A 27,597-nucleotide genomic window follows, 5' to 3' on the forward strand; every position below is an offset into this window, starting at 1 on the left:
AGCAAGTATTCTTTTTTAACTTGATAGCTACTTTTAACTAAATGTTTATACATTTCTAAATAAAATGTGTTAAATGTGCTTCTAGATTTGTCTATGTAGATAAAATCTGTACTAACCTGCAATTCAACAAACTCCTAATATTGCTTAATTCATATTTTAAAAATAAAAATATAGTGTCTCACAGATAAAGCCGAATGTCTGCAAACATGTATTAAATGGAACAGTGAAATAACTGAAAATTAGTATATCAAGTATTTTCAATTTTCACTTATAAGGACAATGTGGACCTAGTGTTGGCCTAAGTAATTTATAAAAGCAAACACAATATGTTCTAAAATCAGATTCAGTGGAGTACATTCCTAAAGTAGGAAGAATTGATCCTGGAAATGTGGCCATCATTTGCTTCTCAAAATTAGTATCATTTAATGGAATACTTATCTCTGTGTCTAAAAACCTTTAGCCAAGTTCCTTGGCCATAAGTAATTGGTTAGCAAGTATTAGCCTTAAAATATACCAAAAAAAAAAAAAACCACAAAAAAAACAAATGCTTTTGAGTCTGCACTATTAGAAAATTGGAAAAGTTTACACTGAAGAGGAAAATTTTAAAGATGTGCATTTTTACAAAATAAAAATAAGATGGATGATATTGTTACTTTTCAGTAGATCCATTTTATATATTTTTCTTTTTAAAACTGCAACCCTTTGCATTAATTTCTCCAACATCCACTTGATTTAAAAACTGTAAAAAGCATTCTGAAGCACTGGAAACAATTATTTAAAGAAAACGTCAGATCTCCCAGCTCTGTGATAATGCAGAGAAAATGCTTTTTCTAAAATATCAATCTATAATGATTAAATCATGCCAAAACCAAATGATAAACTCCTCTAACTGAAGTTCTCTAAATAATCTTCAAAAAAGGCGCCAAGAGCATTATAATAGCATATTCAATGTCCTGTGATCTTTAATCACTTTTTTAGTGTCACATTAAGGCCTAGAAATGGGGTTTTAGTTTTCCAGAGTCTCAGTTCATCCTCATAAAAGCATTTTTAATTAGTAAGATTAGACTTACAAATAAGACTCTAAGGTAACCCTTTAACAGATTTATTTCAGTATAATAGATTATGAAGGGGAATTCTACACATACAAACAACATACAAACAAACAATTACCTAATTTATAAATTTACAAAACCCACAAAAGTCAAACCAACTAAAAATTTCTCAATACTATCACCACTAGAACATCTTTTCTGGCACAAACTGCTGATTTGAGTTTTACTACTACTGATTTTGCTAGCTAACAACAGAGAAAAATTACTTCATCTATCTTGATATAAAATGAGAAACTCTAAATTCCCTAAACTCTCTTTTCATAATGAGCCTAAATTCTTCTCTATCGCTCTGAACTAATGACATACACAGCATCACATTCATATTTTTAGTCTCTTTAGAGCTTTCAGGATTTTAAGACATACAAAATAGTATCAGGATTTTGTCTACATTCCACTTGATCCTACTGTTTCATTTTTCCTACTTAAATTATAAATTGTTACAAGTTTAACAATTTGTTTTTGAAAGTCAGTTGGAAGTTTCTATATTTGCCCTTGAATGTTAGTTCTTCATCACATATGTTTATTACACCATTTTTTCTCAGCTTAGAACCTGTTCTGTGACCTTTCCTAGCTTTCGAAGTGCTACGATCACCTAACATGCTGCCTGGCACTTATTTGAATGGATAAATGAATGGATGAAGACAATAAATTGTTTTGAAACAATTAACTATTCAATGATACATTCCAGAGTTATTTATTTGAAGATACTTTAAGCAGTAATTAGAGTTCTAATTGAATAATTTATAGTTTTAGTAATGCAAATAGTTGTTTTCTACAAAGGGATGTATTCCTACATGTCACAATTCACTACTACCTGGTTACTGCCTAGTGTTATTGGCAATAACACTCATCCATATTTCAAAAATATTAAAATATGAAAAATCCTTAAACTTCATAATTAAATTTTAGTGATTTTTATAATTAATCTGAGAGTGAGCAAGGACAGGAATAAGAAAAAATTGACTGTGTGTCTTCAAAGGTAAAGTTATCAAACTTAGAACCACTAGCCCAAACTCTTAACACTACACAAAATAATAAGACTTCCAGTCAGGATGGCGCAGAAAGCAGACGCTGTGCTTGCCTCCTCTTGCAACCACATCAAAATTAAAACAAAATTACAGAACAACCATCATTGGGAGTCACCCAAGGTCTGGCTGAACAGAAGTTCTACAACTGGGGACACATATGAGGCCACCTTGAGACTGGTAGGAGGGATAGAGATGCAGAACAGGATGGTCTCAAACTGTGGTGTTTGAGAATCAGGAGGGTTATCTTGGCTACAGAGGTCCCCCCAGAGGGGCAAAGGGTCCTGGCTCCACACTGGACTACCCAGCCCAGTGTTCGTGCCAAGAAGAGAAGGGTCCACAACTTCTGACTGTGAAAACCAGCAGAGATTGTGGTCGAGTGAGACAGAAGGCTGCGGGAGTCACAGACATTCTTCTTAAAGGGCCCATGCAGACTTACTCAGTGACAGACTCACTCACCGTGAGCTCCAGTGCCGGGGGAGCTGCTCGAAGAATTCCAGGGACACAGAAGAGGAACTGAATTGTCTGGTTTTAGGCGAGAGCTAGAGAGGCAGCTTTCTCCAAGACAGAAATGCTGGAAGAATCCATTGTTCCTTTGCTGAGCCTTCCGTCTCCCAGTGTGCGCAGGCAACCGCCACATCTGAGTCTCCATCAACCTAGTTAACACCGGTCGCCCTGCCCAGGTGATTCCGAGATCCCGCCCCCTGAACTTGCAGGTCCAGCCAAGCCGCTTTGAGGGGGGTTTTCCATACAAATGGCTTCTCTTAGCTCATACTGCAGACTTTCCTAAAATTTCTCAAAAGTTCACATAACTCAAAAAACAATATCTGGCCTCGGTGTGCCTGTACCTCTTGCTGAGCAGCCTCAAACCCTGTAGTGGCAGCTTGCCTTGGTTCCTGGCTTGGCCTCTAGAGGCGCCTCAAGCCCAGCACAGGTGGAGGCCATCTGCAGATTGCTTTGTGGCTCATGCCAGGTGTTCCCAAACAGTGCATAGGCTGTGGCTGAACCTGGCCTGCAGTTGGGCCCCTCCCAAAAGGCCCTTAAGCTGGCATGCCCAGTGGCCTGCTTCCGCCAGAGCCAGAGCACCACCAAGAGCTGCAACTGAGGACACACTGAAGGGCAGACAGAGCAGGCACTAGAGCCCTGCTAGTGAATCTTGCTCCACAGGGTTAGCTCCTCACGGGCCAATCCTCACAACCAATCAGCCCAAGTGTCAATGCCTCCCATTGACATGAAAACAGCAACCAAGGCCCAGCTACCACAGGAGGGCACACACAACCCATATAAGGGACATACCTTGAGCAGAGCAGGCTAGAGCCCTGCTAGTGAATCTTGCTCCATAGGGTTAGCTCCTCACGCGCCAATCCTCACAACCAATCAGCCCAAGTGTCAATGCCTCCCATTGACATGAAAACAGCAACCAAGGCCCAGCTACCACAGGAGAGCACACACAACCCATATAAGGGACATACCTTGAGCACCTGGCTCAGGTGACCAGGAAAGACTGCATCACTGGGCCCCACAGGATACCTACTACAGAAAGCCACTCTACTAAGACTGGGAGACTTAGGAGCCCTACCTAATACATAGAAACAAATATGAGAAGGCAGCCAACATGGGGAGACAAAGAAACGTGTCCCACATGAAAGAGAACAAAGCTCCAGAAAAAGAACCAGTCAGAAATGAAGAATACATTAGAGGTAATCAACAGATTAGATGAAGCAAAGGATCAAATCAGCAATTTAGAAGGTAGCAGAAAACACCCAGTAGGAACAGCAAACAGAAAAAAGAACCCTCCCAAAATGAGGCTAGTTTAAGGGGCCTCTGGGACAACATCAAGTATAATGACATTCACATCATAGGGATAACGGGAGTTGAAGAGAGTAAGGAATTGAAAACCTATTTGAAGAAATAATGATAGAAAATTTCTCTAATCTGGTGAAGGCAATAGCCATACAAGCCCAGGAAGCTCAGAGTCCTAAACAAGATGAACCCAAACAGGTCCACACCAAGACACATCATAATTAAAATGCCAAAGGTTAAAGAAAAAGAATCTTAAAAACAGCAAGAGAAAAGCAGTTACCCATAAGGGAGCTCTCATAAAACTGTCAGATGATTTTTCAACAGAAACTTTGCAGGTCAGAAGGGGTTGGCACAAAATATTCAAAGTGATGAAAAGCAAAGACCTACAACCAATATTTTACCCAGCAAAGCTACCAATTAGAATTGAAGGACAGATAAAGAGCTTCCTAGACGAGAAAAAGCTAAAGGAGTTCACCACCACCAAGCTAGTATTACAGGAAATGTTAGAGGGACTTAAGAAAAAAATATGTATCAAAAATATGCATAATAAAATGGCAATAACTACATATCTATCAATAATTATTTCAAATGAAAGAGAATTAAATGCTCCATTCAAAAGATAGGGGTGGCTGAATGGATAAGAAAACAAGCCCCTTATGTATGCTGCCTACAAGAGACTCGCTTCAGATCAAAAGAGACACACAGATTGAAAGGGAAGAAAAAAGACATTTCATGAAAAGGGTAAAAAAAATCTGAGGTAGCAGTACTTATACCAGATAAAATAGACTTGAAAGCAAAGACTATAACAAGAGACAAAGAAGGACCCAGAAATTCCACTTCTGGGTATTTATCTGAAGAAACCCAAAATACTACTTTGAAGGGACATATGCATCCATATGTTCATTGCAGCATTATTTACAATAGCCAAGATATGGAGGCAACCTGGGTGTCTATCAAAGGATGAATGGATAAAGAGGTGATACACATATACAATGGAATATTACTCAACCATAAAAATAAAAGAATGAAATCTTGCCATTTGCAGTAACATAAATGGACCTAGAGAGTATTGTGCTAAGTGGAATAAGTCAGAGAAAAACAAATGCTATATGATTTCATTTACACGTGGAATCTAAGGAATGAAATAAATAAAATAGAAACAAACTCTTACCAAGAACATTTTGAGGATTGCCAGATGGGAGGGGTTTTGGGGGAGTGAGTGAAAAAGAGGAAAGGATTAAGAAGTACAAATTAGTTATAAAATAGTCATGGGGATGTAAAGTATAGCATAAGGAATATAGTCAATAATATTGTAATAACTACATGCAGTATCGGATGGGTATTATATTTATCGGGGTAATCACTTTGTAAGTTATAAGAATCTCTAATCACTGTTGTATACCTGAAACTAATACTGTATGCCAACTATAATTAAAAACATATTTAAAAATATTAATAAGACATATCTGAATAAATCTTCCCTTTCATGTCTTAGGGGTAAGGGCAGTACCACTGTGGTCTTCAACCTTACCTGTGTATTATAATCATGTGGAAAGCTTCTGATCTTGAGCCAGAGATAAAGAATATCTAGGGGTTGGCCTATGTGTTTCTTTTTAAAGCTTCCCAGGTGGTTTTTAAAGCACCGCCCAGAAGCAGGGTTGGGCCTGGTTAGTACTTGGATGGGGAGCCACCTAAGAAGACCAAGTGCTATAGGCGTAAAAAATAAAAAAAAATAAAAAAAAATAAAAAAATAAGGGGACTGTAAGCTGACAAGGTCCTTGCAATTTGTGAGGTCAACCAAGGGTTGCCTCGCCTAAAAATTAAAAAATAAAAAATAAAAAATAAAGTGCCACCCGGGATGGGAATCAGGGCAACACTGCCCAGGGCTGCTACCACTCCAACACAAGCAAGACTGTCTTTCCTTATATTGGCCGACAATTATCCTTCACAACAGTAGCATAAAAATATCCTCGTTTATGGATATTCTCTATAATTTCTTTCTTGCTAGACTTTGGTTGGCATGTGGTCTTTACGAACTGTAGCCAAACTAAGTTAGCAAGAGGTGTGAATTCTGGTCCTGGATCTGTCCTACGTGATCCTACTCTACTTACTCCAACCAACTGGGCCTGTGTCGTTGCCTATGAAATCTTGGTGTTGGACTGGATACCAAAGCTCTTTCCTGACACTATTATCTTTATAACCAGAATGTATAACAAGTTAAAAACATCAAAATTTATCCATCTTAGTACTAATATCTTTGACTGCTGGCCAAAGCCATAGGAACCGTACTAAGGTCTACGAAAGTATTTCCTTATCAGGAGCAATATTCTACATCATCATAAATAGCATGAAATACTGATGAAATGCCAAAGCAACAACATTTTTCAGACTTGATGCCATTGTAGCAACAGACATTTTCATGGGGAAATGTACTTGGGATGATAAATGATAATAACTAAATTATTGACTGAAAATTGAGCAAGCTGTGTGATCTTAGACAAGTCATTTACCTTCTCTGCACTTTTGTCACCTCTATGACAAAATGAACATAATAGTACCTACTTTCATAGGGTAGTGAAACTAAATTAGATAATGCATTTAAAGCGCTTAGCAAGTCCCTTGAAAATGTGCTCAATACTTTCAAAAATCTTTTTTTTCTAGAAGCCTTAAGATATAATGCCAAATCTATAAATCAAGAAAAACAAAGGAATTTTAAAATTATTTTATTTCTATCATTCATTATGGGAAAGAATTATAATGTCTATCACATCACATGACTTTTGGATGAAGGAATTTTGAATATGGTAGAACTGCAGAGGAAGTCCAACTATTCCAACTTATTCTAAAAACAAAGCTTAACATTTACACTTTCACAATTTCCATGAATCCAATATATGATAAATTACAACAGACTCAAATTCAACCAGCATTTAGTAGGTGAATGAAACTGACTAGGCAGGAACCTTGAAAGTTATATTTTATTATTTAGAGCTGCAGAAATATTAAGATGAACACAGACAATAGTATATGCAAGAATCTGTTTTTCAACTCATAGGTCCACCAGAAAGTAACATTTACAATCCTAAAAACAGGTAGCTACAAATTCACACAGAACTCACAAATTGAAGCAATCAGCTCTATGTAAAACAGCTAGAAATTTAGCTGGCATTTTAATATCCTAATGAAGAACCTGAAAAATGTTCTCCATTAAGATCATATGAAATCCTTTCTTAAACAAAAAAGCCTTCTTATTAAACGATGACACTACAAGAAGTGTCATGATATGTGCAATTCACTTTCAAGTGTTTAGCCAAAACAATTTTTTAAAAAAAATATAAAAGTATGAGACACACAGATGAACAACAGATAAAGCAAACATGTCAAATACTGTCTGATTAACAAATTGTTAACAATGAACAATTGTTCATTGTGGAGTCTAGATGGAAGGTATATGGCTGTTCTTTGTATTGTCTTGGCTTTTCTATGTTAAAAATTCTTATGATAAAAAAACTGGAAAGGAAGTTTACAAACATTCTAAGCTTAGACATATAACTGATATAGGTCTCTTACCCCCTTAAAATAAATATTAAATATATTTCAGTAATAATCATATTTTATTTGAGGTTTTTCAATGAACTACAAAGCCAGTCAATAGAGTTGAGATATACATAGAATTAACTTTGATATATTAGAAGCTTCTGAACATAATAGAAAGGGCTTCTAACATTTTTTATTTCTGCCTAAATTCATTCCACTGGAATCCATTAAAGTATCTAAACCTTGCAGATACAGTTAAAGTTAGTCAACTTAAAATTAGGAAAGTCAGTTCTTGGCTTTTCCTTTTTTTACAGGAAGTTGACCTGTAGCTTCCAAATACTTATTAACGAGGTCCTCTTGTGTAGACGGTGAACATGGCTGATACCTGCAGTATTCCATTGTGTATTCGCCCTTCCCCTGGGAGTTAAAAAAAAAAAGTAGCTTTAAAAAAATAGCTATCAAGCAAAGTCATACAAAGACAAAATTCACAAATTTGATCATTTTATAGGGTAGTCTCTTCAAGAGCACTAAAGTAAAATTTAAATACTTGCTTACCTCTGTGCATGACCTAAGTTCAGTGGAATAACCAAACATATCATTTAGAGGAACCTGGAAACAAATAATAGATATCTTAGCATTGCTTATTGAAGAATATTTGAGAAAAATACAGAGAAGCCTTAGTCATTTAATTCCTTTAGACTTAGGCTTCTAACAACTCTTGGTTTAAAAGGATTAAAAGGCAAAGAGAAACATATTTTTGTTTTATTGTAAGTAGAAATCCTATTTGAAAATAATTTCATCTGACAGTCACAACTAGAAACCAGATCTTTCAGTTTCACAGAGTGGACATGACTGACACCCTTGCCTCCTCATCCCCACTCCACCCTCTGGCTCAAGGTCAAGCCTTCAGGGGTGTTTATTCTGTGAAAATGTTAATATAACTTTCCTTTGGACACCTCAATGATAATGCTGATAGCAATGTCTTCTAGGAAGCCTTACAGAATGAGATAAACCTTCTCCCATGAGTTTTAAGTCAAGTAAGGTACAGAAAAGGGAATAAAATATTAACCCAATAAATTAGAGATAACATAATAAAGCAGCTATGTAAATAAAGCTATAATGAGAAAGATAAGTATACATTTAAGAAAATGACATATTCACAAAAGGCCTACATGAAATGAATCTAATTTTCAGCTTTTGCATTTAAGAGTTAGTTGCTCTAACAGCAAATTATAGAAATTGCCACATATATATAATTCAACACTCAAACAGCCAGAGAAATGTGTCAATTTGCTCTACAACCTCCCAAAACAAAAGCTAACTCTAATTCCCTCCTGCGGTTAATAAAAGCAAGACTGTCAGTGACCAACAGTACTTACATCTGCATACAGTGTAAAATAGTCCTCGACTCCATCCTGTCCCGTGATTACCCCATGGCGCCGGTTAATCCCTGCAATCACTGCTCCCTGAAATTCATTTGGGGCTATAACTTCCACAGACATAACAGGTTCAAGAATACATAATGTTGTATTTGCCAAGGCTGGATTTAAAAAAATTAATAAATAAAATTAGTTTATTAGTCTTTAAACAAACTGGAACTCTTTTCTATCCAGATATACGAAAGGGAGAGACACAGGGTGCTCTGGACTCACTTTTCAGGTAGCAGTAACAGTCACTCTTCTAAATGGAAAGTCCAATAAGACAAAACCTAGTTTTAGTATTAGTAGTTCCATTACCATATTTTTATCTTTAAAAATCATTAAGCTGCAGAGGATAATATAAAAGGGGTCTTAAAACCACATTCAATCAAGTCCTTTATCATCTACGTTATGCAGTTGAGACCTACTTATTCTCTCTTTCTGAAAATCTTCAGGAGTAAAGACACTGTTAAGTCTTTGGTCAATGAAAACCAATTCTCTCTTGTTGGTCCCTGGCAGACAGTTATCTTTAACTATATGAAAAACAATTTTTATCACTGGCGAAAGTGGGGAGGAGGGTACCTACCCTTCATATACTTGGAGACAATAATCAAGTCATGTCTGAGATCTATCTTTCCTTTTCTAGGCTGAAAATTTCAGTATCTGATTGAGAATTAGAAAGACCAAGTTTCTAGTTTCTGTATTGCCCCTAATAATCGTATGCCTTTTGGAAAAACACAATCTGTCCAGGTCTCAAGTTTCTTCACCTAAAAAGTAAAGATACTGAACTAGATGTGATGGGCCATTTAAAGCACTGAAACCCAACATGTATGTCCATGTTTATTTTTTTTATCTCACTTAATACTTCTTTCTGTGAAAAATGCTGACTGAGGTTTAAATGCAACAATGTGGAGAGAATATAATAAAATTTCAAACATTTATACTTAAATTGGATGTTATGATAGTATGGAATAACACTTCAGCCTCAGACTGGAAGAATTACCTTTATATAAACATTTTAAGAAAAACACAGAAAAGATGACATAGAAAATATTTGTTATAAAATAACCATAATTTCCCAAGCATTAATTTAAAATAGGCTAATTAGCAATTATTCTTATATAGTCATTCATAGTGTGTTCTATGAAAGACACTATTAGCCTAAGTACAATAATTATAATGGCAATTTAATATCCTTGCATTTCTTTAAAATATTTTCTAACTCAAATCATATCCTGAGACCTACCTCTGACTAGTTCGTCCTAATTAGTGAATTCTGTTCTCAAAAGAGGAATAACTGAACTTTGCAGACTCCTAAACCTCATTAGCTAAGCCCTGCAGACCCTACATAGACTTGTAAAGCAGCAGACTAACAATTCTAGACTGTAGAAATAACTCTATTTCTTGTTAGAAAAGCAGTTTCCTTGGCTCTAAAGAAATGCATTTAATGATGAAGAAGGCACCCAGAAAGAGGAGAGCAGGGCAGACATATTAAGATTCAGTTAAATGTTATCTAGTGTTTTCAAGGTCAGTAATATGAAAAGAGCTAGATTGTGAAAGGGTCATATTTTAAAGGGGGTAAGGGGCCAAGTATACAGTCTCTACCACTTAGTTGCTGAGAATGGCCTGTGCAGTTGTTCTATATCCCCTCTCCCTGCTCCTTTCTTCCTAAATCCACCTCCCAACTTATTTCCAAAGAACCTGCCTTTATTCATGCCTTCCTCTAACCGCATTCCAGCTGATAAGACTCCAGAGCTAACTTACCCTGCATTTTTCAATAGTCAGATGACAACCAAGTCCTAAAAACAGTTTTTCCTCAAGCAGATCCATGTGGTCTATAGCTTTTTAAGGTAGGAAATAAAAACACCAATATCATCACAGGACCTTTTAAGCCTAAAGCGGTGGGTAGAGGTGGTAATGTTTCTGGTTCATCCGCTAAGGAATAACACCACCTCGGTGCTGAAGAGTCTGTGTGAGGAGATGTTCGGAGCTAGGGCTCTGGCCTGGGGTTTAACTGTCAGCTCCACCACTAACTAGCATGTGACCTTGGGCCACTGAACTCAGTATTCTAAGTCCCAATTTTCTCAACTATAAAGTCACTGTGAAGATATGGTAATCCATGGACTCAGCATAATATACAGCACATAAATGATCAATAAATGTTATTATGACCACTCTGAGGCAAAAAGCTGAGAAATAGGTGGCATGGCACAGTACTAGGTCAAAGGCAACATGAAGGAAGAGAGGTCAGCATCCATTAGGCCCAAATATGTATGTGCAGGTGTTTCTAAGAACATTCTCATTTAATATTGTGGAATTTCTATCTCCAAGCATCACCCCTGACATCATCTCTTTTCTCTTCCAGGCAGCAGAGAAGCCTTCTGAGAAGGAAAACACGGGTCTTGTGATAGAACTTGGTGGGACTGACAGAATTGCGGCTTGGCAACTTCATGAGGTCAGGTTCCCTTGACTCCTTTGAACATTATTGAGAAATGCTTTTGTGAGAAAGAAAAAAATGGCACGAAATTACAAGCCCTGCACCGAGCTCATGAATTCTTAGTGATTAACAAAAAATACTAAAGTTCCACAACTTCTAAACCAAGGACCAAACCCTTAAGGGTAACTTCTTTAAGAAACAGCACTCCTATATCTTGGCGTACCACTGGTATAAAGCTTTTTAAACTTAATGTTAATAAAATTTTTGAAACTTAAAAAAAAAACCCAAAAATGTCCCAATGATTTACTTATTTCCACACAGTAAGTATGAAGCAGCGGAGCCAGGATTCAAACTCAAAGCCCATCATGCAACTGGGCAGGAGATCAAAAAAAGGGCCCTGTTAAGTTAAATGAGCTAACCATGGCCCTGGTAGGCCTCTATTTCTCTTGTAGAGTGGCTACAAGTTCGATGTTTCTGGGGAGACCAAGTGTAGTGTTCTTTCTAAAATTTGGCCATAGAAAATGATGGCAATGGTCACGTCTGTAAGGTGAAACATGGCCATAATGAACACTTTAGTTACCTCACTGATTTAACCTCAGGGACAAAGTTTCAATTGTGACTGAAAATAGTTCTAGTTTTCATTTTTTAATGAAAAACAAATGGGAATTCGAACTATTTTTCTTCTAACTTTGATAACAGAGAATAGCTCATAAGTATAAGCTATTCTATTTCCAAGCTCATTTATCAACATTTAACCCTAAAACTCTCATAAGGCATTCAATGGAGATGTATGCTTAAAAGCCGATTTTCTTACTGAGCTTGGCAAAAAATTTCTTTTATCCTTTATACTTTTGTCTTTTATTAATGGAGAAACAAGAATTGGATGAGGACACAGAAAGTAATTCATTTTTAATGCTAGTACCCTGCTTATTTGCACAAGTTTATCTGGCAAAAAATAAAAACGAAAAATAAAACAAACCAAGTTCTTAATTCACTTATCATCTAGTGCTTTTCCTTTGCACACCCAAATAGTTATATATTTAAATAATTAAAAATTAAATGGTACATAGTCAACTGTTTAGTTAATATTCATAGATATTCAGATGTTCTTCATGGATATACATAAGTATATTATGGGCATATACACATGTATATTATGGGCATATACACCTATATTATTTATATTTCATATAGGAGCAATTAAAAAGGAATGAAGCTCTCTGTTAATTGATAACCACACCAATTATCTCACTTTATGTAACTTCTATCTCCAGGAAAGCTACCGATTTCAGTCAAGAACCAGCACAGAAGTAATGACGATTTCTAATTTAACTGTACTTTTAAAAAGTATCACAATGTATACATTTACCAAATCATCACATTATGCAGTTCAAATATCTTATAAATCTTACAATTTTATGTCAATTATACCTCAATAAAGCTGAATAAAGAATATGAGGTAATTACAACGAATCTGTCAGTTTAAGATTTATTAAAGTAAACACTTAGAGGACAAGAGGCAAGTGTTTGAATCATGCCTAATAAAGTCTTATTTTCTTGTGACTTTATTTCCCTTTTTCCTATTAACATAATTTTCAGGTTGTGACAGGATTTCTAGATCATAGGTTTCAACTGCATTTTTAACAGACAGCTGGCACAAAGAAAATGGATTATTCTCCTTCTTGCAACTGAGAAATGAAAACATGAATTATTAATAGCTCTCAGTAGTTTCAGTAAAATATGGAATTAGCAATCTGGTCAAGGTATGGGAAACCTTTTCCCACCATTGTCCCGCTCCTGAACACAGACGCGAACAGATCGAAAACAACAAAAGTCCAAAATTTATATAGAATCAATAAAGCTTTAATTTATAGAATGCTTAGAAAATGATATGCCATGATTAATCTAATATCCTATTGTCCATTTTGAAGAGAAATGTTAAAAACATCTGACAAGTTTTCTGAATCATGATATAATTTTCCTAAAGACATTTACAGATATTACTAAAGACACTTAGGAATGACCATAATAACGTATGGAAGAGATGACAAAAAAGAATGAATTTTTTGGTTTCAAGACATAGCTTTGAACTTCTTTTGTTGAATAACCTTGATGTCAAACTGCTGTATTGTCATTTGCTTTTCTCTTTTAAAAGCAGTGAATCAGATATTTTTGTAACTGCTTTGGGCTCTGTTTTATAAGGGTTTTAATATACATGTCATTCTGTGTGAGAAAGGCTGACAATTTTAGCAGTCTAGCAAGAAGTCTCCACGACGAATAAGATTTACTGAATTCTTTCAAAATACTTTGCCCTCCTCGAAATGCCTAAAAGCCTCAAATGTCATATGTAAAATTTTTTTACAAATTTATGATTTCCTGACCTCTGAATAAGTCACTAAAAATAACATGACTGTAATGTTTCTTTAAAATATTTCTAAGAATACTGAGCATTTGTCTTTTCTGTTAAAAATAGAACTTAGAAATTTATAATTTTAAACATATAAAAATTACCAGATAACTCAGGAGAACAAGGTAGGCTTTAACTTTGCAAGAAAGAGAACACCATAATCTATCCTCACTTTGATTCTATGACTATTTGTGCAGGATCAGCCATGTTCTCGGGTATGCCACCCAGTGCCCTGGGAAGAGAAGACCAAAACAGCAGAGTGCTGCCTTCTGAGACTCTGATGGTCTAACATGGGAAATAAGCACAGTGATGTGGTGAATGATAGGACACACCATACCTTGTTTAAGGGCACCTTCTCCTGCGCGGATGAAAGAGATTTCATTGGAATCAACCATGTGATGTGCTCCATCTTGCAGGACAAACCGCAGCCCAGAGAGCTTGTGACCAGACAGCGGGCCCTTCTCACAAGCATCCAAAAATCCCTGTTAATGAATGAACATGACTTCTAGGGTGAATTTCACTTGCAGATGCGTTACAAAGAACCCCCCCCCCAAACATTTTAGTATTCATAAGTTTAACATTTGTATGTATTCAACATTTCACTGCTCAAAAACGAAGTTTTAAAAAGTTTAACAGCCTTACTATTTAAGTTTTATTAGTGGCATCTAGAGTAATCCCTTGCAAAAGCATATTACTTAAAGTTGTGAGCTGGTTTGAATGTGAATGCTAATGATCACTTTCTCAAAACCTCATCTTCAGGAATTAACTCTCATAACCCATTAAAGAGACAGCATCATCTTAATTTTACAAGGAGGAAATAGAGGAAAGGCAAATCTAAGGCATTCCCTAAAAGAAACCCACCACCAAAAATTGGCATTTATTCAAAGCTCTGTTTTGAGCTCCTAATATATTTCGATCACTGCTTTGCCTCATTGGCAGATCACATTATAGCTTTTGTGTTACACGATGTTAGTAACAACTAAAATTAAAAAGTAATTTTTCCAAATGCAATTTTTTAAAATACCTTTATTAACTAATATACAATAAACTACACATATTTAAAGAGTATGATTTGATAAGTTTGCAGTTCTTTTTTCATTCAGTCACCTAAAACTTTCAGAAATCCCTAATGACCACTACAAATTTCAATTTCTGATTACAATCAATGAAGTAGTTTCAACTTATCAAGAGAAATATGTAACTTTTAAAAAATAACTTATAAAGAGAAATAACCATGATTAAGAAACAAAATGATTTCCTTTCACTGTCCTACTGTATATTTATAGCTCTTGAACTTAATGAATTAAAGATTCTAAAACAGATGGAAAAAATACTTAAAGAAGCAGGACTGTAACTAAATTGAAGCCTGGAAGACAATGTGATAGAAATATGATTTGATACCTAATAAACTGTCTTTGATTTTTTTAAATGCAAGAAAGTTCTATTGTTGTTGTTTTGTTTTACCTTTTCTACAGCAGGCACAAATTGCTTTGGAACATTTGCCCCAAATGTTTCATCTGAAAACTCCAACTTAGTGTAGTTCTCTGGGTCCAGAGGCTCCAGCACACCTATCACTTTTCCAAACTGGCCTGCACCACCTGATTGTTTTTTATGTGTAAACTCAAACCTGAAAATGATTTAGGAGGAAAAAACAACAACACAGGATTACGTAATTACCGAAATAAAATAAATCCTAATTTAAATGAAAATCCACATTTCATCACTTTTACTTTTCCCTTCAAATATGATGGCCTTGCTATAAAATTTTATTTTAGAATCTATTTAAAAAGGAAACCTCTCCTTTCTATTCTTATGTAGAGGTGAAGGCGGGGTGCACCAAAATAATCCACAGCCTTAATCCTGCCAATTCTAAATTTCACAAGTAGAAAAGTAAAAGGCAAGTAATTAAACAAAAAGTTAACCTAAGATTCTTGTTCTAGTAACCTACATTCCAAGAGCTCATGCATGTCTTTCGGAATGCTTCCCTTTCCTAGTACGTAATGTTCTCTCCTTAAATCTCTATGAGAGGACCATTACTTGAAAAATGGGACCTCTGAAGTTCATTTATTCAGATAGTTCCTACTTGATTTTACTACTTGGACATTATGGACTGTTGAAATACGAGAGAAGGGAGTTTCAGGTGGAATGATTAACATCTGAAAAATGATTAATGGCAAAATGATAATGACTAAACATAAGGAAGTCATTTAGATAGACACATACACAGACACAGGTCAGTGTTTATTTCAAACCACAGATGGCAACATAAATAGAACTGAATAAACATTTTATGTACATATTAAACATATGTAAACGTAGGCTACTATTTTATTAAAAAAAAACATTTCATGACTATCTACTGTTTGCACGGCACTGCTTCTTTCAAATTGAAACCTTCCAAAATCAAAAGATGGAAGACACAAGCTTCTTTCAAAACTGTCTGCAGTTAACTGCAGGTAAATGAACATTAATGAGTATGTATTTCTACATACAGATCTGTGAGTGGTTTGGAAGAAGTAAATATCCATTTTGGTAGGAGACACTAGTTTGGAATAAGCAGATTTCATAAAGACCCTAAGTGTGAATGTGCCTGATGAACTGACTTTAAATAATCTTCCAGGGGTCAAGAGCTTCAGGATGGACTGGGAAAAACAAAATGCTGAAAGGTTAATTTTCCTGGAAGGAGAAAAAAAGCAGTCATCAAACTCAGTGAAGTGAAGTAGAAGAGAAACAACTACCAAATCACCACAGAATTACTGAAAGGATTACAAAACTGTGGTCCACTGACATATTCTTGGGTATACATGAGTTCTTTGAGACATTTTTAGTTTTGTTTTCAATCTGACAATAATATAATATCTATACAACATACTCTAGATCTATGCTGTCTATATGGTAATCACTAACCATTGATATTCACATTTAAATTAATTAAATAAAATTAAAATTCAGTTCCTTAGATGTACTAGTCACACTTCGAGTGGTCAGCAGCCAAATGTAGAGAATGACTACTATACAAGCCAGCACAGACAGAACATTTCTATCACTGTTCAAAGTTCTACTGGACAACTCTCTTTTGGAAGACCAACTCACAAACAAGTAATCCATGCAGTTTCAGGAACCATGTCTGAATTTATAATCAAGTGGATGGATGCCAAATAAAAAAACACTTATATGCCGCGTTTGTATGAAGCACTTTTTATAGATTGATTGTCTTACTTATTCTTCACCACAAATAGATGAAGTAGGTACTATTCTTATTACCATTTTATAGATGAGAAACCTGAGGGTTAGAGAAGCTAAGTAACTTGCCAAACATTATACAGCTATTATGTGGCAGAGCCAGGATGTGCACCAAAACCAATATTCTTAAACGTTTTTCTAGAAGACTAATAAGAAAATATAAACTAATTTAATCTGCAAACGATGCATTCACTTCAAAAGCCATTAGAGGGTGCTGCTCAAAGAGTCCCCCTTCCCCCCAAAAGTTTAAATTGAGAAGAGGTGAAAGAATATAGGGATGCTGAAGGTGAAAGAATCCATGCCCCTGTGGTCAGACCACTGACATGTTGCGAAAAGCAATTTAATTTTGGCAAAACATCATTTCTCATGTTAAAGTTAATTTTAACTAGAATTGTGCTGGTTTTACTGTTTATCTCTATTTTGCAGATTTACTTTGACTTTATAGTCATACCAAAGTTGCAAGTCATAGGTATTTTTACTTAGTTTTATGTTCATACAGTTATATAAAATTGTAATAATTTAATTTACCTGACCCCAGAGACTAATAATGATTTTGTTGCGTTCAAGGTAATCCATACACTGAGGATAATGATCTATTGACTAAACTATTCATGAAGCTTTAGTAACTAAGACTTCAAGAACTCAAATATAGAAATGAGATTCTCCTAATGCAGTTTATTTAACATCTAAATAGGCAGTTACATTTTTTAATGTAATAATTATGTTTTAAAAAGAATCTAAATTGGTATGTGTACTTTTAGTAAGTGCCTGTTATGTCCCAACCTATGCTACTATCCTTGATCTACAGAGATCGCAATTATATTCACAGTTTCCAAATGGTGACTTTATCTAGGAGGCCCACAAATTGTACTTCTCACAGCTCTGGTAATAATACAGATGTTAACTAAATACTTGTGAAACTTCTAGAAAGGATAGGAAATGCCGTACTGCTTACTATTTTTTAAAAATCTACTTACTCTAAATTGAAAAGTATATTTGAGGAAGACATTACAAACACATTTTTGTTAACTTTTTTAAAAGCACCACTATATTGTGTCTATCAAAAAAACTTTCAAAAATCCATTTTGAGAAAAAGAGCAAAGAACCTTTATCTCCAAGCCAACAACCTAATGTAAAGGTTTGACCAATACACTTGATGAAAAGAAATCTTAGCTTCCTAAAGTTTTCTAGGGAAAATCCAAATAATAGCCTGTATAGTTCCTTTAAAGGTGACCAAAGAAGGTGATAAATCTAGAGTGAAAATACACTGCCTACTTACTAAAAGTTTGTGCTTGCTTAAATAAAAGAAGCAGCTTTAAAAACTCCTGCTTTTGTTAGAAGCTACTTCAATGTAAGTGTTTCGTATAAGTTCTTTTTGTTTTAATCCTTAAAGTTAAATTTTAAAGTGACTGAAAGTTAGAAGCATAATGTTCTAGCAAAATCATCCTTCTAAAATTAGTGAAGGGAGGGGTGCCGGTGCATTTTAAAAATTCTCCTGACCCAAATTACATAATCCTCCAATTTAATGCTATAGCTTGCAGTATCTCAAACCTTTATTTGGGCAGAATTGGTCCAACTTTCACAGAAAGTTGGTGATGAACTAGCCTGTTCCTAGACTTTCACAATGGGAAGGGGAAAGAAATCGTCTGAACGGATTCACTGAGCTCCTTTGTACTTTGCCCTGTGCCTGATACTGTGGGGTGTATAAGAAAGTTATGCTCCAGTCTGCAGGTGAAGCTACCAGACTCTCTTTGCAGAAGAAACTGGGCCCCAAGGAAGACACTCCAAAAAGGCAATCGCCAACCCCGCACATCTGCAAAGGCTAATAAATGTTAGGATGAAGTCTCTGCCAATTTCCCTCCCCACACCTCCACCCCTCCCCGCCTGACCAGAGGAGGAGCTCTCGCCTAGCAGGAACCTAAGAGCAAAAGTAATAGCAGCAAGGGCGGGGCCGCGGGAGAGGCCCATCAAGGAGTCAGCGCCCAGACACTGCTTCCTGAAACGGAAAGAGGGAAGGAAGGAAGGAGGAAGAGGGAGGAGGGAAGGAGCTGATCCCGCCCACGCCTAGCCCCAGCCCCAGCCCCAGCCCGGCTTGCTGACTTTTCAGCAACGGGAACAGGCTGAAAGGCGGCGCACTGCTACGTGTCCCATAAAGCTTGAGCAGACCCGTGTTCACCCAGCCGCAGCCCATCGAGAATGGAAATCCCGCCAACCCACTACCCAGCTTCCAGGGCGGCCTCCGTGGCGGAGAACTGCATCAACTACCAGCAAGGGACCCCCCACAAGGTGTTTCTGGTGCAGACAGTCAAACAAGCCAGCAAGGAGGTGAGTCCGGCTGAGGGCGGCGGGCGGCGCGGGCACTGGCTCCCTCCACTCCTGAGGGTCAGCCTGGCTCCGATCCAACAACGCCTCCCCTCTCCCCCGCCCCTGCCCAGTAGGAGTCAGGTCTAGAGAGGTTAACATTTCTGGGGAGAGTGAACACTCCAGTCTCTGGGGACAGCCAGGGGCTGTTTGTTGTTTTCACGGGAAAGCAGACATGGGCACTATTACAAGTGGGGAAATTTTCCCAGTGAGGGGTGGCATTTTCCCTTTTCCCTAAGTGAAACCTGTAGGAACCAGTCAAAAGAATCTTAAAACTGCCATGTTTTTCATCTGCTGCTCCACAATCTGCATCCACAAAAGCTCCTTTCTTGCAAACGATTTTTCACTTTAAGACCAATCCTTATTAGGCTCTTTGACCAAAACGAAGGGGGAAACAAATAGCAAGAGAAGCTTGGCTTTAACCACCCAAACACTACTGCAACTGGCTGTCATAGATGATGTGCTCCCGCTACCTCTGGCTAAAGGGTTAAATTAAATGCTTAAGACCTCAAGCTTTATGGGACACGTAACACCAAGCTTGTTTCCATTTTACTAAAATCTAATGGATTGGAGATCGTTCTTTATTTATCTGATATAAGTTTAACTGGTATAAGTCTCTTTTAAGTGCTGAAAGGGAGTAGATATTATTTCAAAACTATACCAGATAACATTAGGTATAAACTCTCAATTGTGTCTTGATTCAAAATGAAATACCTAAACATATGTATTACTGTTATAAAATTTGTTACAGTATCATTTTGTAGGTCCACTAATATACAAGTAAAAACAGTACTTAACGTGTTTAATCACTTTCCTGTAACCTGCCTCAAAATGGAATTCACCTTCACTGAATACTATTTGGAGGTACACAGGGCTTTATGTAAAATCTTTTCAATGGTGTATCCTATTTGTCATCTTTAAAATTAAAAGCTGTTTCAAATTTTCTTATGTAGAGAATTTAGGATCATAGATCCAGAGGTTGAAGTCTTCTGATGCTTGAAAGTGAATTGGAACCCATTTTATTTATATGCTTTTATCCTACCCTTTTGTTCTCATCCAAAATAAACCTGATAGAAGACCTGCTAAATTAGATGTTACACACATGAACCTATGGCTTTTTAAGGTCTAAGGCTTTAATTGTTTACCCCCTCCAAACAAATGAGAATGGATTCTTCTAACAATATAGAGAACTGAATTACTGTTATAACTAAACACATTTTCTTAATTTTAGGATATTCCAGGAAGAGGACATAAGTATTGCCTTAAGTTTTCTGTGGAAGAAATTATCCATAAAGTAAGTGAAATGTCTTTTATTATTAAATAAAATTTGATTCTAAATATTCCAGATCACCTTTGCTGGTCAAATCATATCATTATTCTTGAAGTTGTTGTGAAACCCAGCCTTGAAAAAGTAATGACCAAAACAAAGGTCAGTTTTTACTTTTTGTGTATTCTGAGATACAGAGGTATTTCTATTGGGCTATTTAAAAAACAGACTCTATATACCTCAAATAAATTCCCTTTAAACATGTTACGTACTCAGGACGGCCTGAACTTACGCCTAATGTTGACAAGTGAAATAAATTACTCTAATCATCACCACTTTATATGTTTTCCTTTCTCATTCTGTTTTTGATTTCTTTTAAAGAAAGCAAGTGTTTTAGTTATTTATGAGCAAAAAAACATAATCTAACCGATATGTTCAGATAAGAATCTTTGAGTAATACAGCAGGGAAATTTTTATATACCTGTCAAATTACTGAGACAAAGTTAAAAGGAAGGAGTTGCAATTTGAACCATAACCATCTTGATGTTAAAAAAAGCTTGCCCTTTTGTTGAGCATAATTCAAGAGAGATACAGGCTAACATAAGGACATTCATAAAAGGCATCTGAGCTGCTAGATAACCATCTTTGCAAAACAGAACCAATGCTACAATCTTTTCTTTTTACATCTAGATACAGATTGCTACATCTGAGTTTGAGAAAATTTCTGTTATTTCAGGAGCAGAGAGTGAGAGTAATGGACTTAAAGTAACCAGAGTCTGGAGCTGGTATATAAAATCAGACTAAAATCTGGCTTTGCAAATGTACACCCCATTAATACTGAATTTATAAGATTATGAGAACTTATAGATTATAAAGTTATATATTTCAGATACCTCTAAGAAAATTACTAGGCCACCCCTGATTAGATTATCTCTGGAGTAGGCACTCTGAAGTCACATCTGAAACACCATTAGAGGGCCAATGCTTTAAATGTCTCAAAGAACAATAATTAGCAATAGATGATGATCTACATGACTTTTGCAAAATATCTTTTGCAAAATATTTCAAACAGCAAGTGACAGTGAACTGTACAGCTGAAGTACTTTACCCTCCAATGGGACAAGATACTGCACCAGAAGTCAACTTCACATTTGAAGGAGAAATTGGAAAGAACCCAGATGAAGAAGATAACACATTCTATCAAAGACTCAAGTCCAGGAAGGAACCACTAGAAGCACAAAATATTCCAGGTATATAAATAAGGCATGGGGAAATATTTTTTCCAACTTTAAGATCACTATCAATTATCTATGTTCAAAACTGTCAGATGTTAACATTAGTTGAAAATATACTGTCATTGCAAATCCATTACCAGCCTACCAAAAAAAAAAAAAAAAGCCCTTGGAACTTTGTAGATCCATGGCTTAATTATTTTCTGCGCACATTTGAAGGAAACTAAGACATCAGAATTTAGATTTTTTAAAAAGGTTAATGTTGTATATCTAAAGTAATTCCATTTATCATGTTTCTCTCACCAGACAGTTTTGGAAATGTATCTTCAGAAATGAAGCCAGTTCGACATTTAGCCTGGGTTGCCTGTGGTTATATAATATGGCAGAATTCTACTGAAAACACATGGTATAAAATGGTAAAAATTCAAACTGTCAAGCAAGTGGTAAGTAATTTCCATAAAATACACTATCAACATGGTTAATGTTTACTGAAAGTGTTATAATTCATTCCTAGATAAATAGTGCCCCTTTAGTAATTTTACACTTAAAATAGTGTACCCCGTATTTTGAAGGAGAGGTCAGTTACAATCAAGTCCAGAGAAAGTGAAGCTACAATTTCAAGCGAGCAAAGTCTTGAATTATAATTTAGTATTCAGTTTTTGTGCTCACCGTAATACAGATTATTTCCTTTGACAACCTAAATGTTCTGTTCAAATTACTATAGTCATGCAGTGTTGAAACTACTTCTACTTTTTTCCTCTGCTGGAATGGTAGCGCCAGAGCTACTTAGACATGGTTACCATTTTTTTCCCCAGAGCTCAGCCGAAACAAAACAATAGCATCTCAGTCTTTGTGAAACTTGCTATATATAATTTCTTTTATAACCCATTTAATCATAATTTACAACCTCATATCTTATTGCGAGCCTTGTTTTCTTAACTCTGATATGACTATTCTGAACTGCCTCTTTCTAGACCTTAAAGAGATAAAAATAAATTATTTGATTTTAGTTTTATTAAGGGGTTAAGAAGAAGAAAATGTCAACTAGTAGTGTCTAATGGAAAACAACAACAACAAAAAAGAGTGTGTAAAGAAACCACAACAGTTTTAGCAGTTCCATAAAAGACAGACTTTCCAGTTGACTCGTTACAGCTTGTTGCTAAATGTTGGAGCACCTTTACTCCACAGGCTTTCACAACCAGTTATTAGATAGCTATAGGCACTGGAGGGTAAGATATGCAATTACAGTACTCAGAGTGTGATGTTAAATACCTAACATAAATATCACAACATTTTAAGAAACAGCCCTTTTCTAATGCATTTTTGTAGATATCAACCCTGGTTACAACATTCTTATAGGGGTACTGAGGCTTCAAATAAGTAACTGGTCCAGGTTACAAAGGCTGTATAATCATAATCATGATTTCCAAGCCATGTTTTTATAGCAAAATATGCACAAAGACAGAGCTAGTGGTTTTATGAAAGAAAACTCCTATAACCCTTCAACAAATTGTAGTTTTAAAGCATTAATGAAAATCTCAATAGAAGGATTAACAATTGCTTCAGGCTATATATATTATATATCTTTACCTATTAAGATCCAACATGTAAGAAACCTTATTACTGATTTTTACCTTATCTTTAAAGGACATTCTTTGTTGATATATTCAAAGGAAGGATTAATTCAAGATACTAGAAGGAGAAAACAGTATACTTTTATTTGACTCTGTGGCCACATTTATAATCACTATTAACCAAAGGAGCCACAGGAGCTTGTGCTTCTAGGAGCTTGGAGTCTAGGGCTTATTTCAATACATTGATTATAAGCCTTAAAAGAGCCCTGTGTCTGATGGTTGTGGTTTTAAACTATGTGGATGCAAGATTTCTGTGTAGCTGATGGTATAAATACTTTATATGAGCTAAGCAATAAGCAGCACAGATCAAAGCTTTAATTACAAAGCTAGATAACTACATTTATTACATTTTACTATTTTCAGTTTTTTAAAAGAGAATTTCTATTATAAAATTGGGATTCCATTAATGTAAACATTCATTTCAGTGGTTTATCCTTTAAATGATGCTTTTCTGAGCAATGTAAACACTAAGCAATATTAAATGACCAACTATGGACTGTAATGCTCTTAAGCATCTACCGCAACTCACAAGCTAAAAACAAAGGAAAATGATTTTTAGAGTAACAAATGAAAAATCATAATTTAAAATTATAGTTTGAAAATAAAGTTTTTCTCTCAGGCTAAATAATGACATCTGATTTTTATTTTTACTTAAGTGGGAGTATTATGATCTAATGAAAGCTGATTTTTAAAATTAAAATATTGTTTTTGCAATGATACTGTTTTACACACCAGGTTTTTATTTATTATAGCAAAGAAATGATGACTTCATTGAGTTAGACTATACCATTCTACTTCATGACATTGCATCTCAGGTAAAGTATCATTTATACCTTTATTTGATGCCACTTTGAAAACAGACTTGTTTTATAGCCACAGTATGCCTTATTTATTTTGACTTTATATCAGAATTTATGTAAATTCAAATAGGCACCAGGTTGAAGTATAGTACACTTGTAGCAGTTTAACTTGTTTTGTGCTATTCTTTATGAGGGCTCTTTTGTTTCTAACAAAATATAAACCCAACTCTGTTTTCTCAAATGTTTTCTGAATTTTTATCATAGCATTAGTTTCCTTTACTTGCAGGAGATTATTCCTTGGCAAATGCAAGTTCTCTGGCATCCACAATATGGTACTAAAGTAAAACATAATAGCCGTCTGCCAAAAGAAGCACAACTGGAATAAATGAAGACCCTAACACTGGATGAAGTGTCAATATGCTTATTAATGATGTGTATGTCAGTCTTCACTGATATTTAGCTTAAGGGGCCAAATTCCAAAGTGTCTCTTTGTATAAGTGTCCTGATTACAGTACAGAACTATATAGCTTCCATAATAGTGTCATGATGTAAAAGTGTCTCAATAACAGTGACAGTGCTATGTATATCCCATAATAAAAAGCCTCAATTAACCTTTGTTGTATACTTACGGGACAGGGGCAGTAATCGTCTCTCTGAAAGCAACTTTTGGTTTTCCTGTGATACAAGGACAGCCATATTCTCTTTCCATCCTCTAAAAAGAGCAGGGGAAATAATATTTTGATATATTTACCAAAAAATCCTAAGAATCTTAACTATCAGAAACATTCATTTAAATATAATAGATAAGCAAATGACAAATCTTAAATCATTTAAGTATCTTACAAGGATAAGATACATGGTATAAACAATACAGACTGCTTTTATAGATTTTATGTAAATGAATTCTAATTTAGACTGATTTACGCTTACCTCCAATAAATATATCCACTAAAACTTCATCTTTATTCCATCTTATTACATATTCACTTGGAAAGTATATGAATCTTGTCAGAATTTTCTACTGTCTCAACTTCAAAGATATGATCACAACCAGAATTTTTAACCTTAAGTCATATACCTTGTTTTCATTCAGATATACGCAAGACCTTTCCCAGGAAAGTATGGGCCCCATTCTACCCATTCTTTCATCTATAGTATAATGATCTTCAAGTACTGACTTAAGAAGAAAATGAGCAAGAAATGACCTGAAGAGTGGGTACTGGTGGGCCAACTTCCTCAGCACGTTTCTCCCTGCAGGTTGTCTCCCTAAGGCTGGGGCCAGGATTTACCTAACCCAACGAACCAAGACCTGAAGACAGTGAATGGTCTTATAGCAAATCTCGAGCCTTGACTCTAGAGGTCAGCAATGTTTTACAAATAAAAAGATTGAGATCAAAAGTAATTAATTTGTAACACATAGTAGAGGAAGCAGTATACCACATCTGGTATTAGTTTATGCACATTAGACTGAGAATGATTGACTTCTGCTCTTAACAAAGAAATAAAGTGAATTTAATTAACTTCCTTGTTATTTATTACCTGAGCATAGATTTCCAGGTGTAATTCTCCCATTCCAGACACAATTGTCTCTTTGTTCTCAGTGTCAAAGTGGACTTTAAATGTGGGATCTTCTCTTGTAAACCTGCCAATACCTTTTGAAAATTTTTCCAGATCATTCTTTAAAAAAAAAAACGTCATTACATGTTTTACTAATCGTCATAAGCAGTGAGATTACTAAAAGAACACACTGAATGAAATACATAGGCAGTTAAGAAATAAAAGTGACCCACTGTCTAGTTCCTAGGCTATACCCTTTCAATATGGGAGCTTGGGAACAACACGGGAACACAGCCTGGACAGTAGGGGATTTTCTTTCCATTCCAAGATACAAAACAAAAGCCTAAGACTCAACTCTATGCCATTTCTTATATTGACAAAAACTGTCCATTTGTGAGAAATTGCCTATAAAGCAGAAAGCAGAATCTATGTTTCTATTTTATATTTTTAAAATCCGATACAGAATCAAAGGAATCAGCATATTCACCAAAACTCTACTGTAAACTCAAGAGGACAGTTAAGACCAACAGTAAGGCAAAGCCACATTGAGACTTTTCAAACAATCTATTTGGAGGTGGTTTCATGCATCTTTATTCTCCTTACTTGTAATTCTATATGTGGTATGCAAAATAATAGCCCTCTAAGAATATGCCCTAATTCCCCCAAAGCTGTAAATGTTACTTTACATGGTAAAGCAGACTTTGCAGATGAGATTAAGGTTACAGACATCTTAAATAATCCAGATGGGCCCAATGTAATCACACAGGCTTTTAAAAATGGAAGAGAAATGCAGAAGGGTAGGTTGGAGAGACGTGAAGAAGAGGCAGGAAATATTTGAAGCATGAGAAGGATTCATTTTGCTGTTGCTAGCACTGAAGACAGGAGGAAGGGGACTATAAGCCTAGAAAGGTGGATAACCTCTTGAAGCTAGGAACAGCCCTCAGGTAACAGCAAGGAATGGGGGCCCCAGTCCTACAACTACAAGCAGCTGAATTCTGCCAATAATCTGAGTAAGCAAGGAAATAAAGTGTCCCCTAGAGCCTCCAGAAAGGAACACAGTCCCACCAGTATCTTGCCCAATATTTTAGCCTATTAAGAACTATGTTAGATTTCTGACCTACCCAACTATAATACATTTGTGATGTTTTAAGCCACTAAGTTTGTGGTAAATCCTTATGGCAGCAATAGAAAACTAACATGCCCTAAATCACCAGTATTAACAGCTATTTACATGTGCCTGGAGCTGTGCTATGTGTTTTGTATGTTACCTCAAATTCTAACCATAATGCTACAAGATAGAATCATCCACATTTTAAAGGTGAGGAAACTAGGTACAGAGAAGTTAAGTGACTTGCTCAGGGCCACACAAATATTGCATGGCAAAGGTGAGACTGAATCCTGGGTTCGTCTCTCTCCAAAGTCTTTCCCTGCACTAGCCAGGTACTCTAAATGTACTAGATCATCCCCACACCCCGCCCCCCGCCACACACACACACACACACACTATTGAGACTCATAGCTTTAAGCTGTGACTTCATTATTTGATTTAATTTACTCCAGCAAGCAGATAACCCTGAGACACCAAAAAAACCTTTTGGATACTGATGCATTTGATTTCCCTCTATAACTGAACTATCAAGACAAAAATCTTACATAAACTCTGAATTTAGGAATGAAGAAGCATAATATCTTTACCTTCTGGCCCTGCATATTCTGAAGAGAAAAGCAAACAATTCAGCAAAGCCCATGGAACAAACTGTGGCA

General features: G+C 35.8%; 2 protein-coding genes across 3 annotated transcripts in view; one reads left to right on the forward strand and one right to left on the reverse strand.

Moving 5' to 3' along the window:
- Positions 1-6,647: 6,647 nt before the first annotated feature.
- Positions 6,648-27,597, reverse strand: part of GFM1 (G elongation factor mitochondrial 1) — a 37,519-nt gene continuing 16,569 nt past the window's right edge. Inside the window, exons 12-18 of one of the 2 annotated variants that reach the window (XM_025044224.1) lie at positions 25,816-25,953; positions 24,906-24,988; positions 15,204-15,366; positions 14,077-14,221; positions 8,857-9,017; positions 8,033-8,086; positions 6,648-7,894 (exon numbers count right to left, since the gene is read on the reverse strand). In XM_025044224.1, the coding sequence (XP_024899992.1) occupies positions 7,763-7,894; positions 8,033-8,086; positions 8,857-9,017; positions 14,077-14,221; positions 15,204-15,366; positions 24,906-24,988; positions 25,816-25,953 (876 nt within the window). In that variant the 3' untranslated portion in view covers positions 6,648-7,762. The remainder of the gene's footprint in view (positions 7,895-8,032; positions 8,087-8,856; positions 9,018-14,076; positions 14,222-15,203; positions 15,367-24,905; positions 24,989-25,815; positions 25,954-27,597) is intronic. The other variant, XM_025044225.1, reaches the window with a different exon arrangement.
- On the forward strand, positions 19,026-24,887 carry LXN (latexin). Its single transcript, XM_006908194.3, has 6 exons — positions 19,026-19,307; positions 20,575-20,637; positions 21,683-21,860; positions 22,149-22,285; positions 24,229-24,291; positions 24,563-24,887. Exons 1-6 carry the CDS (start codon positions 19,179-19,181, stop codon positions 24,659-24,661), a joined length of 669 nt encoding a protein of 222 aa, XP_006908256.1. The 5' UTR covers positions 19,026-19,178; the 3' UTR covers positions 24,662-24,887.

The sequence above is a fragment of the Pteropus alecto genome, unplaced genomic scaffold (genome assembly GCF_000325575.1).
Source record: "Pteropus alecto unplaced genomic scaffold, ASM32557v1 scaffold81, whole genome shotgun sequence".
Taxonomy (NCBI): domain Eukaryota; kingdom Metazoa; phylum Chordata; class Mammalia; order Chiroptera; family Pteropodidae; genus Pteropus; species Pteropus alecto.

Coding starts and splice junctions, on each gene's coding strand:
- LXN (XM_006908194.3), top strand. CDS start 19,179: ATGGAAATCCCGCCAACCCACTACCCAGCTTCCAGGGCGGCCTCCGTG. Junction 19,308..20,574: donor TCAAACAAGCCAGCAAGGAG/GTGAGTCCGGCT, acceptor TCTTAATTTTAG/GATATTCCAGGAAGAGGACA. Junction 21,861..22,148: donor AGAAGCACAAAATATTCCAG/GTATATAAATAA, acceptor TTCTCTCACCAG/ACAGTTTTGGAAATGTATCT.